Source organism: Cygnus olor, chromosome 2 (genome assembly GCF_009769625.2).
Source record: "Cygnus olor isolate bCygOlo1 chromosome 2, bCygOlo1.pri.v2, whole genome shotgun sequence".
NCBI lineage: Eukaryota > Metazoa > Chordata > Aves > Anseriformes > Anatidae > Cygnus > Cygnus olor.
The window spans coordinates 118,918,120-118,937,916 of NC_049170.1; the positions used below are offsets into that span (position 1 = coordinate 118,918,120).

General features: G+C 35.2%; 1 protein-coding gene across 2 annotated transcripts in view; it reads right to left on the reverse strand.

The window, feature by feature from the left end:
• Positions 1–8,648: 8,648 nt before the first annotated feature.
• Positions 8,649–19,797, reverse strand: part of RB1CC1 (RB1 inducible coiled-coil 1) — a 78,066-nt gene continuing 66,917 nt past the window's right edge. Inside the window, exons 20-24 of one of the 2 annotated variants that reach the window (XM_040550422.1) lie at positions 19,268–19,315; positions 15,276–15,334; positions 13,349–13,476; positions 10,190–10,260; positions 8,649–9,620 (exon numbers count right to left, since the gene is read on the reverse strand). In XM_040550422.1, the coding sequence (XP_040406356.1) occupies positions 9,543–9,620; positions 10,190–10,260; positions 13,349–13,476; positions 15,276–15,334; positions 19,268–19,315 (384 nt within the window). In that variant the 3' untranslated portion in view covers positions 8,649–9,542. Of the gene's footprint in view, positions 9,621–10,189; positions 10,261–13,339; positions 13,477–15,275; positions 15,335–19,267; positions 19,316–19,797 lie in introns of both variants that reach the window. The other variant, XM_040550421.1, reaches the window with a different exon arrangement.

Sequence of the window (19,797 nt, forward strand, 5' to 3'; positions counted from 1 at the left end):
TCTAATTCTTTTTCTTTAAAAATAGATTTAAACATTACTTATGTCAAAAAATTGTATGAGACTAATAGTTTGCTTTCTTTCTCTTCATTGAAGTAACCCACAGATTTTGTGTTATAAAAAGGCTTCTGAATTACAGGGACACACTTGAAATAGCAACTTAGAGAGCCATTTTATGACTTAGAAAACCTAATAATAGTCCTCTTCTGCACTGGAATTTCAGCAGGTGTTTTTTTTTTTTTTTCTTCTCATTTTAAATCTATTCTGTATGTGAAAATATGAACCAAATCAACTAGTTTGACTTTTATATTCTAATCATATGCTTGTTTTAACAGGAACAACTATGCATGCAGAAATTGAAGTGCTACTATTGCTCTGTCATTTACCTAATAACTGTGCTCATAGACTTAAAAATATTCCCTCAGAAAGAACCCAAAGGAGGTTATGCAACAGAGACATCATCACCCTGTAGAAAATATTTGTTCATTTGTAAGAAGCTGGAAGTGTGGAGAGCAGTTTCTGGAGATGTATTAAAGATACGTAAATGCCAGATCTGCAAGTAGGTGGGACTCTGAGTAGTAACAGATTTTGTTTGTTTGTTTGTTTTTAATTTTTGCAGGTTAGTGAATCACTACCTCTTGCAGCACCACACTGTATAGGAAAGGACATAAGTTTCAAACACTGTCCTGTTGTGGCTTTTCTTGTTGTTGGTGTTTTGTTTGTTTGGTTTGGAGAACAACAGTGCAAGAACTGCTTTACCATTGATTCTATAGACTGCAACCCACAGCGCAGATCTACCTGGAGCACTCAGTTGAAGGATGAAATTAAACTTCAAGAAAAGTTCCAGAAATTCTGCCTTCTGTTCCTTGCACATACATTCAGAGGTCAATGCAACCACAGCAACCTGCCTCACAGCATCCTAAAGCCCCTGCCTGTTGGTCCTGCATCACGTGCATGGTCAGAGGCCAATGACACGGCTCTGGTCTCTGCACAGCCTGTCGCTCTGCAGCACATACTCAAATACCTGCTCCCTACTTTGCTCCTTTAAACTGGCTCAGTCGTCTGAAAGAGCTTACAATGACATGGATGGGACTCATAGTATAGAAACAAAACAAATTCCAGAAGCAATGAAGCAGGATTTGGTAAGCAGGTCAGAGGGCTAAAGAATCATATGGGAAGGAGCATTTCATTAGAAACAAATATTTAATTCACCACAATGCTAACAAAAGCAATAGGATAATTGCAGCATGAAACAGGCAACCTTAATATTAAACTTATAACCTTCTGTGAAAACACATCAAACAAGTTACTTGGGCAGCAGAACTGGCCATGAAAGGCACGTGCATTGCTCCTGGGGATGTGTACAAGGCGCCTTTGATGAGGAAAACTAAAGCACTTTAAAACCAGTGCAGAGCAGCAAGAGAGCTGAGAACATTCTGCTGGCGCTTTTCATTACATCCCAGCCCAAAGCCATTGCACTTGGTCTGCAGAAAACAGTGCTGCCATTAGCTTGCCATCTGTAAATTCGGCAAGAGGATTACAGTACCGAAGATAAAAAAGGTATGAGCATAAAAGAAAATAGCATACAGCCTGTAGCAAAATGATTTCAGTTTCTTCTGCAGAAAACCCCTATAGCAAACTCAAAATCCCACCAACCCATGGAAATAATGAAAATAAAGTTAAATATAACAAATATGGAGCAACTGAAAACATGAAGGGAGGATGAAGAATATTTATGGAGCCTGGTGGAAAGTCTGCAACATGTAGAAAGGAAAAGGCCATTCCTTGGGCCATTTCTTCCCGTTTTCCCTTTTTGTTGTTGTTGTAGTAGCACTGCATACACATGGTTACAGAACAAAGTCATTTTAACCTCTTTTCCTTCTCGTAATTTCTTGATATAGCTATTAAAATAGCTGGTTATGAGAATGCTTGGTAGGTAGGAGAGGAACTGGGGGCATTGATGAGGCTGGCTAATAAACAGCTGTTCCATTTCATTGATGGTGTTGCAGTTTTTGTGTTTAATTCTTGTAATCAGCTCAGGAAAAAAAAAAAAAAAAAGAAGTGTGGGCCCCCTGCAGAGATCTATTTAATCAATGGCCTAGTAGAAACACAACAAGGTGGCTTAACAGCAAACCCCTCCCTCCATGCTATATTACACTGTGGTATATCTGCTCCAATGTTAATAAGAAAAGTTTCCTAAATGTTAGATGTACTTCTATGGGACATTTCAAGTATGGAGAAGTTGGCATTTAAAAAAAAAAAAAAGCCTTCTGCTAAAAACTTACAACCAGAGCCAGTGTACAAAAGCTTACGCGCTATTCTTTGTCACCATAGGATAGGTTAAGCTACATACATACAATGGAAATTATGATTCATCTACATGAGGCAAAAACGTTTGCTTCATCCTGCCATACAGGGATAAAGACAATGAACTTTGGTTATCAACAATTAAGTTTCTCTTTCCAAACTCATTGAAGAAGAGGAGAGTGAAGAGACTAAAAAAACAAAACAAAAAAAGATAATCGTAAAGAGTCAAAAGGTACCATTTAAAAATTAAGGCTTATCCTAAGTTTCCTATGCAGTAAGGGGTCAGAAGTTCAACATTTCACAAGATTATTGCAAAGGAACTATATCCATAGAAAGACTAAAGGTTCAAAATTACTCTTGTAGATTAGGAAAAAAATAATTAATTTGGCAGATGGAGAAGTACTGAGATGAAAAAAGATAAAGAAGGAAAAAACAAAACACAGGAAAATGCACAAGATTCCAGTAGGCAGAAGTTGAAACCTACAAAACTCAGCTGAAAATAAATTACAGATCTTTAATCAACCATTCTAAAAGTGAATTTCCTCCTGCGTGTATAATCTCAGAGAGATTCTAAGCAAGTTTTGTGTGATTTGCTACAAAACATCAGGGTACAACCGCATGGCTCACATTGTACTGGATTAGAGCAAGAACTGGCTCTCAACATGCAGGCTTTCAACACAGCAGCTTGCAGGGGTTCCTGACAGCAGAGTCAGAAACATCAGAGGGCACAGATTCACAGCTGCAGTTTTTTGTCCTGGTACTTTGTTCCTTTGCACACATTGTTTTACCTTTTAATAGCATTTTCTCTCTTACATAACAGAGCACAAACAGCAAGAACACGGTATTTTGAAGCTATAAACTACAATGCTCTGAAACAGTCCACATGCCTCAATTTGGTCACCTTGGTTTTCAGGTACCAGGTATAAATGGAAACTAAGAAAACTAGAGACTCTCATTTCTTACCTACGAGGCACATAGCAAGTATTCTACTTGAAAATTGTCAACATAAAAGGGACAGGAATGTAATCATACATTTAAGACAAGGTTTTAATGTAGAACTGTGAGAAAAGATGTGAAAGAGAAGAGCAGGAAAATAAGAACTAATTAAAATGTGCATCCTCACGCATATGAAAGGAGTTTAAGAGTTTGTCAAGCAGTCAAATTGCAATTTCCTAATTTTTCAGAGCTTTAAAACTAACATTGCAAAAATCTAAGTGCATTCCATCAGACTACATACACACAAGACAAACATACATAAGTCTGAAGAGATCTGGTATTCTGGACTGCAGTCACAAATCAAGCGTGTAACTATATGCACTTACATTTTAATGTCATTTAACAAATTTTACAAACTCTACAGTACGTTGTTAGAAGGTCAACACAAGCATATTTAACTCCATGCATCATGTTTGGATAATTATTTGTGCTTACAGAAGTTCACTTATATCCAAGAGCTACAAACAAAAATTATAAATACAATGAGCATGACAGGGTCTAAACTTAAAAGAGGGCATTTTACTTCTTATTCATTTTCTTAAATACTTTTACAGGTACAATCTCTGAAAAAGTTATTTTAGCTTGATTCAAGAAAGATTAGTATTAAACCAAGAAAGGTTATTTCCAGTTTAAAGCCTTTTAGGCATGTTCAATTGAAACAATCCTTTTTATTTATTTATTTATTTTGTCCTAATTACATAAAATAAAGCTCTATCACAAAATTTAAAAAAGAAAACATTCTATGGCAATATAAGAAACTTCTTTGCCAAATTTAGTATTCATCATAAGCTTTTTCTACAATTTCAATCTGAAAATACCCCTCCTCATGAGAGTCATGGCAGTCAATTTATGCTGAATGGTCCCCTGTGAGAGGCAACACTCAGCAGTCTTCTGATTACCATTGCAATTACATTAGATATTTTATATGCTTATGTTTCAGTTGCTTAAATTAATACAGGCTCAGAGATGAAATGGTTATTCAAATACTTTAAATCAACTTATTCTCCTTAAGTCTCCAGGATCTTTAGGTCACCTTTGTTCTTCCTCGATATTTTCTCTGCAGAGACTATTGAAAGGATGAGCTGCTAAGTGGTAAACTCCAACAGAACAAAAACCCTTCAGCAACAGAAACACATAGGTCCTACTTCTGTAGTTAATCTTTGCACAAAAAATCTTGATACTTTTTTTTTTTCCTCCAGACCTCTGATACTCACCATGCAGGTAAACGGGACCAAAATATAGCAAGTAGATCAGTATCACTCAAGCATTTGTTGCACACATGTTCAGACTAGATAGATCTCATGCAGAGATCTGGGGCAGAAACAGGTTTTATTACTTTATATGAACGTGTCTACCTAGCTTCTAACACCCCCCTGATGACCTTTACAAGTTCTTGATTATAAGACACCTTCAAAACTGCTCCTATTACAGAAACATCAGCTTCTTACACAATAATTCTCCTATTTTTTCTTTTCCAGTACAAGTTTTTCAGTACAAGGTGAAAGCGGTGCCTTAGGAAAAGTCCCAAGATAAATAGGTAAAAGGCAAAATATAAGTCCAACAAGCAAAAGGTCGGGAAGGAAAAGAAAAGCAAGGCTGCCACCCAGGAGCAGTTTCACAGGATTAAAACAAGAATATGGAGCAGAATATTCAGTGTATTCAGACTATTCAGCACTGCAGTGGCAAGCCATATGTTTATGGCTTGAAATATACTACAACTATGAAATGGAATTAACATATAGGGCAAAAAATTATTGTATTTGCTGGGAGCAGCCGTAGAAATATTAATTGGCAGCCAAGTTTGTTTTACTTAAGAAAAAAAATATTGTAAAACAAAAACATGCTAAAAGCCAGTATTTACCTATGATTATTTTTTTTTTTTTTTTTTGAGGGGAAAACTAGAAAACTTTAAAATTACCCAAATTATACCATCAGTTTCAATCCAGCTTTCAAAACAAAGGAAATAAATTGAACATTTTGAACATTTTGAGTTTGTTCAATTGAACAAATTAGTTTTAATCTCAAATCCTCTGGTGAAAATGTCCCTGCAATTCTGCCTGAGCAGGGGTTTGGACAAGCTGACCTTGAGAGATCCCTTCCAAACCTTAACTGTCCTGCGATTCTGACACCACTTGAGCATGTTAACACTGAACTGAATTCTTTGCCAGTAGCTACTTGGAATACAGGACTAGACTTTCCCTTACTCCTCAGTATTATATATGGATGTTGTTAATACAAGTGATTTAATTACAGTGAGTGCTAAAGGAAGTAACTGTTTAACATTTCTAATTTATCATCATTGCTTTAGGACTGTGGAATGGCTTGTAAAGTGATATTAAGACACTGTGACCTTAAAACACAGTACCGAGATAGCTTACTGAAGTTTAATAGCCAAATGTAACTTGAAAAGGGAACAGTTCTTGTGTGGTGAATGCTCCATTTCTAAAATTACTAAAATTAACCTTTGTACAATATGAAAAAGTAACTCCCTGTATTACAGCTTATTAATGAAAAATCTACCAGAATGAGTAAGCACTACAAACTACTATTCAATTTTTGCTGTTTACAGCCAACATGGTTTCTAGCTCAAACTCCACAGAAAAAGAAAGGCTGGAATATTGGGTATGGAGGAAATCTTGTACTACAAAACGGCACAGAATAATTTTGCAGAGCGAAGGGCATACTTTCCAGTCCTGCTATACAACATATGTAACGGCAGCTATATTTAGGGAAACACGTATACTTCTGTGTATGCTTAATCAGTCTTACTCATTGGCCATCTTAAGATTCAAATGAACCACAAATGAATTCTTAACAGCACAAGTGCCTGACTGGAGACGTACAGCAGCAGAGGTGCAAAAGCCACGTAACTCCCAGAGCACTCAAACAGATACAGACTTCCAAGACTTTTTTTTTTTTAAAGTCCTTTTAAATTATCACCTCCTTTCTGTTTAAGTCTACAGGATAAGGTTTGCTCTTAATCAACTTTATCCACTCTTCATGTTACTTTTTGCACTTCAAAATATAGTTGCTATTGTTAAAAGCCAGACTTACAGACTAAATATATATTAGCAGTAGCACAAGAGGGTTTGTTTTTAAAAAAGTCAAATACATTTCCAACACACAGCCACACACAAAACAATGAAAGAAATCTCTCATGACCTAACTAATTCCCAGCCTTCCCCCACCACTTCTGAATATGCTGTTCCTCCAAATTATATAGTTATATACAAAGTTTTATTATGGAGCAAGATGAAACACATAGGTGGTGCATAACAAGCATAGTTTCAAGAACCAGTAAGGCTGTGACATACAAAAAATATGTAAACTAAATTTTTTTCAATGACTGTTCAGAATCATTACTGAATATGTTAGGAGTTTGTTTGACAGAATTTCCATTTTGAATATACATAAAGATTATAAAATGAAACACATGACAAATATTCCTAAAAACCAAAGCCATTGCTGGTTATTTATATTTTAGAAGTATGATGTCATGTAAAAATAACAGCTATATCCTGGTATTCTTTTAAGTGGCAGATATCAGCAGGGAAGGACTTTTTTCTGCCCTCATGGTTTGCATTACAGTACTTTATTTTAATCAAAGTATTTAGGCTAAACACAAGTTCACACTCAGAAATTGCTTGTGTGTTTCTTGGTTCTATAAGCATCAGTCACGTTTTTGTCTATGATAAGATAGAAATCAGAAGGAAATCAAGCCAACTTTTGTAGCACCATGCATCACTACTGCTACTGTCCACATAAAAGTTACATATAATTTCAATCTGCACAAACAACTTTGACTAATTTCAAATGAAAGCACAGACTTTTAAGACTTCAGACAAAGATAAAATGTTTTTATTTTGTTAAAAAATTCCCAGTACGGAGTTGTACACTCAGGAAGATAATCCAAGCAGCTGCAATGACCTAATGTCATCCAAAATGTAGCAAGATACAGAGACCTTGGTGCTGTCTTAAAGGTTGGAGTACCAGAAACACAATTTAATTTTTGTATGCCCTAAAAGTAGTGTTTTGTAGGTGCATAGTTCTGTAAGCCCGTAATAGTTTACAGTTTTATCCAATCTAGAACTTCACAAACACATCCTTCTCTCCATGAAGACGGCTCTGGGGAACCTTTTACTTATCTTTGAAGTAGGCAATTCAATAATGGCAGAGTGGGATTTTACATTGTAGTGCTGGACTACACACTATTATGCAGATCCACTGCTACTCAAGGAGTAACCATTCTCCTAGAAATAGAAGGACTCTGTGCCTCATAGCTAGGCCTAGTGGCTTCTAGGAGATGAGTCCCTAAAAGACAAATAAGGCTCAAAGCAGTAGGAAGATTACCTAAGGACTGGAGAAGTTTTTTCAGTGGAGTAAAAGTATCAAGGCAACTGAACACACAGCTTATTAGAAGGAATGAATAGTGCTATGTGTGCACCTTCGTAAACCACTTGACCCAACTGACTACAGGACCTTTAAACTTGCTTTATAGATTAATGTTATTTACATATTTGACACTGGGTAATGCTCAAGTATGGTAATATTGTTCCTGAAGAACAAGGCACTTTTTTTTTTTTTAAATAAGTAGCTTTAAAAAAGTCCATCCATCAACTAGCAAATTTAAGTGTCAGGTTGGAAAGAGACTTGGCGAAATGCCATCCTATTTTCCAGAGATTAACTGTCTTAGTTTTATTTTAATCAAAGGTGAGATACAATTCCAAGTCTACACATTTCCTAATTTAAAAAAATAAAAATCTGAATTTAATTTTTTTGTTTGCTTGTTTTAAAGTAAATCAGACACAGGATTTTCTGGGTATTCAAGTGAACTAGCTAGTCTGAAGGAATAATATTTTCAACATATGGGCAGAAGCATCGACATTTTCATGCGATCATTTCTTTATCTTTTCTCTTCCTCAACTCTATACCTTCCGAAGACAAATTATCGTTACATAATTATATCAGTTAAGTCCTAGACATAAGCTTATTGTTGAATCCAGAATTTCTCTTTCAACTGGTTACTCATTTGTGGTGTGTCTTCTTATAGTATTATTGAAAAAATAAAACAGAATAAAGTAGACTATATTTTTAAACTGTAGCCAGTATAATTGTTTTTAAAAATGTCATGTTATCAGTCTTATTTGCTAACAAAATTAGTATCTACCTACTTAAGCTCTTTTTATTATTACAAGGCAATTACTGTATGTTGTTGAACACTAACTCCTTCTGGTGAAAATGTAGTTGTAATGAAACTTTTGAGTAATCAGATAAAAGCTACAACAGATTAACATGAAATAAACATTACAGAAAGTTAATATTTAAAAGGCACACAAATGCTTCAAACATACAGTTTCAAATCTTTATTGTTTTAAAATTCTACACGTCTTTTACAATTACAATAATTTGTTACTTAAATGACTCTTGTATGGGTTAATGTACAATGAGTTTTTTCCTGAAACTCAACCATGAAATACAATTTCATCAATATGATTTTTCTAAATAGATTAATACAAGATTTCTGGTTTGTTGGGAAGAACAAGCACTTCACTTTGAATAAACAGCACGTGAGTCTTCCCTTCAGAATCTGTGTGATCAATCCATCGAAAGTGCTTTTGAAGATTGCAGATCTAACTGTGACTGATTTCCAAAATCAGTCCATCAAATTACTTTTTTTTTTAAACATTAAAGAGCATTTTCATGTAATGAAACAAGTTGCAGTAGTTATTTTTATTCATCTACTGAGGCAAACTCATGTTGAAGAAAAATTATATGATTATCTGCATGCAATGAACACTCCTCTTTAAATAGTTGATGAATTTTACACATATAAAGAATCTGTTAAAGAGTGCAAGTACTTTGATAATGATTTCACAAAAGGACATATGCTGGTAATAATGGTAACTAACATTTAACACCTAAATACAAGCTAATGTATATTTAACAGGCAATTAACATGGCTAACAAACCATGTTGCATGTGGTTGCCCTTTGAGAAAATGAACTCATTTGGTCCACACTCCTAAAGTTATCTGGGTAAAAAAATTGGAACAGGGCCAGAGATTCTGATGAAATTCTTGTTTCTAAAATGTGACCTGTTAAAAAGTAAAAGCAGTACATCAGTGAAGTATCTTGTCACATGACCTCAGTATAAAAACATGGCCTGGTATTCGGAGCAATGAACAAGCACTGAAGGACAAGTCAAAAAAGAATGGAGACAAAATGAACTGAAATTCTGTTGTGTTATACTTTCTTGTTCCACGGTACTGCCTTCACTCTGTAGAATTTTGTACCCAAAGGAACTTTAAATCTGTTTTGTGCCTACAAAAAAAAAAAAAAGCACATCAGAAATGTAATCAGAGGATTATTTTTGTTTTTTGTTTTAAATAAAAACTGACTCCCATCCCTCTAAGTTTGCCAGACCCGGGCAAGGTTCCTCTGTATCTCTTCATACTAAAGTATTGCCTTATCTGGGTCTCCAAAGATACCTCATCATTTTCCCTGATTCCAGTAAAATTCCGATGGTTTCAAGGTACCAAAATCTTACTAGTAACTGAATGGAAGTTTAGGAATTGTACCCTACAGGTCATTGAAATATTATTACACAGGGTTGATGGAAATAGTCACTAACATGAAGTTTAATCACACAGGCAGGTTTTCCAGAGACAAACCTACCCAAGCCACTTGCTCACTTACTCTTTTTTCTACTTCCCCTTCTCTTGCTATTCACTGACTCAAAAAATATAGCAATAATGGCAGAATCCTGGACAATCTCTATACTGAAGTACTCATTATGTGAAGTGTATAGTTTTATAATTGGTACAAACATTTAATCTGTTTTTCGTCTCTATTAATGTAATCAGATGACGTTTCTATTCCAATTTGCTTACCTTTTTTGCCTGGCAATATTCCTTTTCCATAACTTTTCCTAACACCCAAGGTCTCCTAGATGCACCTGAAGCTAAAGAGACAATATGCTTATTATTTTGGATAGTCAACTACAGACAACAGGACATTATATTAACTATAGTTAAAAATTATTTGTTAACATTCTCCTTGAAAACATGAATTGTTCAAAAACCATATTAAAAAAATTAAAGCCACAAAAAATAAGAAATTCAAAGGTGTCAAAATGGGGTTACTGGCATTTTCAAATAAAAACAATGTTTCAGTTCAAACTTTATTTGAAAAATTAAAATCAGCAATGAGAAAACCAAATCAATATTGAAAATTTAATGATTCAGAATTATTCTAGTCAACCTTGTTTGACCTTTTAGTCAGATTTAGGATGAGAATTTCTTGATGTATTTCAAAGGATTGAAAGTCTTCCATATAAAACTTTCAGCATTTATAGATTCCAGTAAGAGTAAGGACATGTACTTGTCTATTATTCCAAGAAATTATATATATTTTATCAATGATCATGGCATGAATAAAGTATCAAAAACAGACTGAAGGAACATGCTCTGCATAATCAGTGCTTTCTAAACACATCTATGAAAAGCTGGATCTAGTAACTAGAAGATAAGTCACTCAAGAACCGGTGTTTGAAGTTTTAATCTTGCTCTTCAAAATTAATTTGGCTATTAATAATAAAGCAGATTCCATTCTGCTCAAAGCTCCTACATATCAGTAGGACATATTCATATCTGACCTGAATGCTGTACAACAATATATTGTGATTTAAATACTAGATGATTTTTTTTTTTTGAATTTGTTTGTCTGGTGGACTTCATTAAATTCACAAAAATTAGAAAGATGCCATCCATTCCTGAAATTTGCAAATTAAAACTTCCATATCCAGACAATGTGTGACAAAACAAATCCTGCAGTCTTCCAACCAATTTCAGCATCATCCTAACATTCTAAGTGTTCTTAATGGAGGACTATGACAGCCTAAGTCCCTGACACTTAATGTTGTAGAGATCTATACTAAAATATTAACAATTTATACGTGTTGGTACCAAAGGTCAGATTTTTGTTGTTTTTGGAAGACCTTAAAGCAATAATTTGTAGTACCTAGGTCCACACCAATTCTGATCTGTCACAAATAATACTGAAGTAACCTTTATTTCATTTTCCCTACTTTTCTGATACAGAAATAGAATCAAGACACTGTTTCTTGAAATACTGAGCTAGAAATAAACGTGTTCCAAAGGTAAGTCTTCATGGTTGTTTTACGTGCAGTTTTCTCAAGCTTAACACTACCTCTGGTTAGCAAGTGGTAAGGACAGAACAAACTAAGTCCGTTCAAAAAGAGAGTTCAGTGAATTGCATACTCAGAATAATATACAAACTGAAATGGCGGTTACCTTATGTACGTAAACCAACAGTAAGAAAGTCAGTCATATTTCACAGTTACATATGCAATACTAATGCCATTGTTAGACTGTATTTTAGACTGCATTATATCTGTAAGATAGGAATTCTGCCCAGACATGTAAGATAAAACATACAGCACAGATTCTTCAATAGTTTCTGAATTCAGTTAGAACTTTGTGGTCTTATCTTTCATTGTAACTGAAATCCATAACGAGGTCTGCTGCTTGAGTATAAATTAACAGCTTCTGACAAGCAACAGCAGATATACATTTTCACTGATAAGTCAGAATTAATAAAGTTCCTTTTGATGCACGCTCTTAGATATTTCTGCAACAAAGACGTGGAGCATGGTGGGATGGGGAGGTTTGCAAAACATAATTAGGTGTGATAGATAAAGACATTTACATGAATCTATTTAATTTAGCACGGTTTATTGTAATGCACTAAACATTGTTTTTTTCCTGATATCTGAAAGATTAATACTTCAATTTAGTTAAGTTTACGTAGCTGCCAAAAATCGCCAACGAATAACGTGAAGATTAAACAGGGGAAAAAGCGGATGTACCACCAACCTGGACATAAACAAAAGGTATAGAAACTACTCTCTGAAGAATAATGAGTCCTCCTAAACACCACGTAAATACAGTGGAAAAGATTTATCAGCAAAAAAAATTGCTTACAAATCCCCCTATACTACAGCTTACATTTTATTATAGACACATATTTAGGGCCGTAAATACATGAACCTAAAATCAAGTCACTTCACAGAAGATGAGCTAGAAAGAGAACACATTTTATCCAAATACAATCTTTAAAGAGCATCATAAAGTCACGTATTAAAAATAAGAACTGAGTATGCACAGTTTTGACAGAAATGTTACGAGTTTTGCATTTGCTATCCTCACCAAATAAAAAAGACACTGAAAACAAATTCCACATAATAATAGGCCTGAGACCTACACGATTACACACTGTTATTGCTGATACTGAACAGCTAAGTGGCCTGATAGAATATTTTCCCTAAATGATCAAAAGATTGGCAAAGCTGCCCTATGAGGAAAGGCTGTAGGCAGGTCTTTTGACCCTAAAGAACAGAAGGCTTGGGCAGACCTCACAGTATTCCAGTACTTAAAGGGCAGCTGCAAAGAGGACAGAGGATCTCTTCACAAACAGCTACATGGAGAATGCAAGGGGCAATGGGTACAAGCTGCACTGGAAGAGGTTTGTCTTGATATAAGAAAAATGTTTTACAGTGAGAAGAATCAATCACTGGAGTCCGCAGAGACGTGGTAGAATTCCCCATCACTACAGGTTTTCAAGATGCTACTGTACAGGGTGCTAGACAATCTCATCCAGGCTCCTTTTTTCTACAGAAGGTTGGATGTGATGTTCTTTTGAGGTCCCCTCCAACCTAGGCTGTTCTATGATTCTATGTTAATATACACTGGCTGTGCATAAAATTGGCATTTATTTATTACAGCTTGAAGATACAGATATTCTTTTCTATTTTTCAGAGATATTAATACCTACATAAAATTTTGAAGTGTTCTGTGTTGAAAAACATTTAGTATCAAATAGCAAAAGCTACAAAGAAAGCTAGTAGCTATTTATGTTACACACTTGTATTTACCACATACGTATTTGTATCACTTACTAAGTGTTAGAAATTTAAGCGTTATTTGTAGGAAGACAAATATTGAAAATAATTTGACACTTACCACACTCACCTGGTCTGAGATCCAGTGCAGCAAGAGATTCTGAGTGCAAGAAATACAAGGTTGGACTAACAGTAAATAATACATAGTTGTCATGCCTTTCATCCAAGATTATTAGAACCAAATCGCCAACCTGAAAACTAGAGATATTAAGGAATTTAGTGAAAAAAAGCACGAAAGTTTAAGACTACATAAATTACATGAAATATTTTCCCACATACTGCACAGGATGAGATTAAGCTGCAAAGAAACAGAATTTTCTACTTGTTATGCCAATTCATATACATTTTGTATTTTCTGGAGTCAACAAAAACTCTACTGTTTAAAAAGTAAGTTTTTGAAATGTTTTTCTATATCCATCAGCTCTTATTATTTTTTTCAAAAGAACTGACAGCTTTGCTTTAAAATATAAACAAGAATACCTAACAAAATACTAAGGTCTTTTTTTAAATTGATTTATATTCACCCATACTTATGATGATGACCACTGTACCACAGTATTTACAAACAGCCTTTTGATGTTTTAAACTGTAGCTAATTTGATCACATATAAATACACATTTGATCACATATAAAAATACTGCAAAGCATTTACGTAGATATCTTAAAATGTTAGGCACGCAGGACAAAGAAGGGATGAAATATTCATCTGACTCTGACCAAAGGGATAAAAACAGATACTTTGGTGACTACATAAAAAGTTTCAAAAGTCTCCTTCTTCACAGCAGGTTAACACAAGCCACAAAGTTTTTCAGCCAAGTTTCAGTGACAGAAGTCAGAGAATTTCTGTCTCCAATTTGTTTCACGGTGCAAATGTGTTGGAAGTAATTTAATTACCCGTGAATGAAATGAAGTCTGAAATAGCTACAAATTAAGCATTAAACCATGAGAACACTAAGAATAAATACTATTATACTATTACACTGAACGTGGGGGAGGAAGTGTCAAAGAAAGGGGGAAACACTTCTTTGGGGGGGGCGGGGAGGGGCAGAAAGATACTCAGGTATAGACAAGTAAATCTGGAGAGAAATATAGCTCATATGCTTGAATGCACACTTTCAGATTAAGTAACACTTCCAGCTTTTCTCCCTGTTCTGATCATGACAACAGACTATGACTCAAAAGATATTTCTCCTGGACAGGTGAAATCTTTTTTCATAATATTTTTCTCCCCAGAGAATACCATGAGAACTGCCATAATATTTAGATGCTCAAAGGAAAGGTTGATTCTGTACATACTGCCCTTGTTACAGTAAAAATGCAATTTGGTGCAGTTCAGAAAACATTATAGGAATAATCTGTAGGTTTTTTTTTTTTTTTTTTTCGAAAAATCACTTCTGATGTTCCTCAATCTCAAACTGAAATATTACTTGAAAACAACTGTCTGTAGCTTTTGTATTTTTCAACAATTGACACACGCACACACCCACACAAGCAACAACTTCACATGTTAACAGTTCCATAATACCTAATATTTGAGTTAATTTCATTCTCTCAAGGTAAGTCGAAAGATTTTAGGAAAGTAGAATTCCTACTGAAATACAATGGAGCACTATACAGATTCAGGATTAATAGCATTCCTTCTACTTTTTCTTAGCATGATTTCAGAAAGATAACTAAACAAAAAGTAAATCTAAAAGAAAATACTGGATGCATTCTAGAAATCCCATGAAACACTAGCCTTATGAACAGCGTAAAGAAAGGCAGGGAAATCAAGAAATCAAAAATTCAATAATGAATTCAGAAAGGCCTTTTTAAAAAGAAATGTTTATAAATTTTGATTTATGCTGAACTGGCATGGTTCAATAGCTGATGTGTAAGCTATAAAGATGATCTATACACCTTTTCATCAAAGAGGATGGACAGAAGAACTGTGACATTCTTTAACAACTTATTACTGAAGGCACATCCGACTATAGGAAAACAAATATGTACTTACTCTCTAATTGCTATTTTTTCAGAATGTCTTGAGGATACTGAAGACATGCTCTGGGACATCTATAAAAAAACAAAAAAGCTATAAAGAATTGGCAAGCTATGATGAAATGTAAACAGCAGGCAACAATATGGTTGAAATAAATCATTTGTTTTCAAACCTGCCTGCTCTTGTAGATCATGTTCACTCAAGAAAAAAGTATCTTTCTTTCAGCTTGTTCTTTAGCAGCTTTTTAAAAATAACTACCTTTATGAAATAGCTGGTATCTCCCTTGTTATTAAGGATGAGAAGTGCTTTACAGATCAGTGCTACTGAAAATTTGTTCTGGGTATACAGAAAATCTATGATATAGCTACACACTAACACAGAATCCACTGGCATTCTAAGAAGTCTGATGGTAAAATAGTAGAAGTTAAACTCTGAATGTTATATTTGTCTAACAGCCATAAATTCAGTATGGGGATCTTGGGTTTACAAAGGATTGTCACACAATCCGAAGTTTATTGTATTAAAGCAAGATCCCCTGGAGTAAAATTGTAGTTAGATGTACTAAGACCAAACAAAGGCTTAACTATGAGAGTTTTTGCACATCATTCTCATCTCCTATAAATGCAGTATTCGCCTTTAATTCGGTTTAAGTTCCTCTAATACTGACACACGAACCAACTGTAACAAAGTAAATTAGATGCAAAAATGACCATGTGTACATACACTATCAGCAGTAACCATGATATAATAAGAAATGAAAATGGGTAAAGCTACTGCTCTGTATTTACAAAGATATACCAACCCATATACAAGCAACTAGAAAGAGAAGCTAATCTGATGTAAATTTATACAATTGTCTACACTTTGATAAGTGCCCTGTAGAAACTCTGATTAAATGTTCAGTAGTTTTTCCATTGGTTCCTACTTTCTGGATCATTTATGTATAAATGGCTAGACAAATCAAGGTTACTGAATCCAGCACAACACAAAAAGCTCCTGACTTCCTGACTTTTGATGACCCTCTCAGCAGTTTTCTTTATGTAGTCCGACTTCAGACTCTTTTTTTCTTAGATTCATTTGACTCGCATAGTAATTCTCTTACTTGAAAAGAGTTGCATTTAACAAGAAAAGTTGTCACCTGCTTATCATGTACTTAGATTTTTCTCTAAAAATATTTGAGAGTTTTCTTCAGATGTTAAGACTAAAGTTTTTCATTTAATCGGACTGTTAAATTTAAATTAAAATGCAAGCTAGCTTGTACCTTTTCATTAATTTCTAACTTAAAGACAAAGCACAGAACAAACGAGAGCATTAAATACATTTGTACTACAACTAGGCAAAGCTTAAGAATACTCTAACTAGAGTTCAAATAGCTTAAATTGTGATGGTTTTACTCGGGTGGGCAGCTGAACTCCACCACAACCATTCTCTCCCCGTCCTCAAAGGGAAACGGGGAGAAAACACAATGGCAAGGGCTCAAGGGTTGCGATAAGAATGGGGAGATCACTCAATAATTATTATCCAGGGCAGAACAGACTGGATATGAAAATGGAAATTAATACAATTTATTGCCTATTACTAACAACCTAGAGGAGTGAGAAAAACTAAAACCACCTTCCTCCCATAGGAGGTAGAAGAAGGTACCTCCTCCCCACAAGCAGCACAGGGGAACAGGGGAATGGGGGCTGCGGTCAGTCCCTGACACTTCGTCTCCGTCGCTCCTTCACAGTCACTCTCTGCCCCTGCTCCACATGGGGTCCCTCCCACGGGATGCCGTCCTTCCCGAACCGAGCCTGTGGGGCCTGCCCACAGGCAGCAGCTCTTCAAGAACTGTTCCCACATGGCTCCGTACCACGGGCTCCATCCCCCAGGAGCAAACTGCTCCAGCACGGGTCCCCCACAGGCGGCAGCTCCCCCCAGACCGCCTGCTCCTGCGTGGGCTCCTCTCCACGGGCTGCAGCTCCGGCCCAGGGCCTGCTCCTGCGGGGGCTCTCCATGGGCTGCAGCCTCCTCCAGGCCACATCCACCCGCTCCTTTTTTCCTCCTTTCTTAAATCTGCTCTCAGAAGCAGAAACATCATTTATTGGCTCAGCTCTGACCAGCTGCGGGTTCCTTTGGAGCTGGCTGAAACTGGCCCTTATCTAAAATGGGGCAGCTTCTGGACTCTTCTCAGAGAGGCCACCCCTGAAGCTGCCCCACTACCAAAACCTTGCCATGTAAACCAAACACACAAATGGAAGTTTTTTCAAGCTCATATAAAGTAATGAAAATCCTGTAACAACATTCCTGTCATTAAAAGAAGCTCCTTTTTATCTTGTATTGCTAAAAGAGGTAACCCAAAAACTTTACTGCAAAATCCAGTCACCTGTAAAGATTCTTTTATTATGCAGTACACCTTCTGGGTTCCTTATCTGAGGTAGCTGGATATAAATAAATATTGATATGTTAACGTTGATGTATATTTTAGGTTTAGAAGAGTATTGGGAAGGGGGTGAGAAAAAGGAGGAGGAAGAGACGACTAAATGTTTTATTTTTGAAACAGCTGACCTACATGGAAGGAATCGAGAAGGTATGTTCTCATGCCCATTTAGAAATTAATTTTGAATAGATTTAGACACCAATGATCTGCTAATTTCTCCTATACTGCTTGTTATTAATTACACTAACAAAAATAATTTTGTATTTATCTTGTACAACACCAGACTTCCTTCAATTTAATTTTACTCTTAGATGACAAAAGATCCAGAATTTAATTCAGGATACTACAGAGAAGTTTAGCAGACTGTCCAGTGCATTTGTTATACAGAAATGCCTTGTGTGCACTTTATTAGCATTCTGAACAAACAAATATGAGGAAATATGCTTTAAAAGGTATTGCAATCATTTATGATCTGCAACAGAAGGATTTTTAAGGACATGTTTTAATGTGGAATGGAAAGCTTTTGAAAAAAAATCATTTAATACCTGAATGTGTAACAGGAGAATAGGAGGAAATTCTAAACCAAATTTCAATCCTATCCCAGACAGAAAACTGACTGCTGTTATGTAACTGAAGAAATTTAAACACTTTTGCTATGACATGTAACTTCATCCAACCACACAGATACCAGTTCTTACAAAATTCCTAGATATATGTTGATTTAAATAAATGGATATCTCCATGGCCAGTCCAACCACTCAACTGCCAGTGGAACTAACAATTTCCTGTATAAACCTTTTTTTTAAATTAAGGTTAAGATCTGCTAGCAATACTATGCTGTAGCTAAATAAATCGAGAAGGATTCATAGTTCATGAATTAAAGGAACTCTGTCAGCATATTCTCTATCCTTCCTTAGGCATTGACTAATATTTCAGCATATAAGTTAAAAATGATGACTTAGTATTTTCAGTAGCTAAGCAAAATTAAAGTTTCACATTTGATAAAAATACAGATGCAGGTGGAAGGGTCTCTGAGTATTCTGAATGCTTTATTAGGATAATTAGATTTTTGGCTTATAACTTAAAAGCACTTTGTAACAGAAATGTGACAGAGCCAACAGCACTGTTGGATTCTAATGTGCTGCATCCCTGTTTTGAAAATTAAAAACAAAAAAAATCCTCTAAAATGCTAACATCAAAAAACAGTTTTCCAAAAACAATCTCCAGGTTATTGCTAGATATGCTTAATGTGCAGGCATATATATAAACTTGTAAACTGACTTTCAGTCTACTGTTCTCAAAGAACTTAGCCTTGGTGACACTGAAATTTAGTCCCCCCACACCAAGGCTGGAGAGTCTGCGCTCTTTGGGAAGAAGTCTCTCCAATCATATTCATCCGTTCTATGGGAAAACTGCTAAACTGAGGTAACTCAAAGGTTATCAGATCACCAATTTGCCACTTGCATTACCATTTAAATCACTTTTGTAGTTAATAAACCACATTTTTATATTTAAACGAATTTTAACAAATTTAAAATTTGTAATCTTTTTAAGGTACTTAAAAGATGTGCATTGCACACACACTTACCAATCTTTGATTTAATCTCTTATTTTCCTCTTCTTTCAACTGCAAAGTCTGAAAGAAAAAATCTTATCTGATTAACTAATACAACTTGTACAGTATATACATCTTAAATAATGTTGACACTACCAGTTCCAGAGTAGTTGCACAATAGAAATCTTTACTTGCTTCAGTTTTAAAACAGTATCAAAACATATTTTGAATGAAGACTTGTGCAAAGATCAAAGGCCAGCAATTACTACTGTTAAACTATGCTTATCTCCACACTCATTCTCCTTAACTTGAAAACATGCCATTGATAAAACAGAAAAAAATATATATTACTATTTTGTGGCTGCTAGCTACTAACTATGACAAATCCTTCGCAAGCAGAATACAGAATAAAACGTGCAAGTAGTCCTAATCAGAAACATCCAGTCACTCGCATTATGTGGTTCAACATTCAAGTTCTCCTGATGATCACAGAATTCAGTCTAAGTGATCCTAAAAAACTGAAGGCTAAAGACTGAAACTCGGGTTTCAATTTTGAAGAGGCA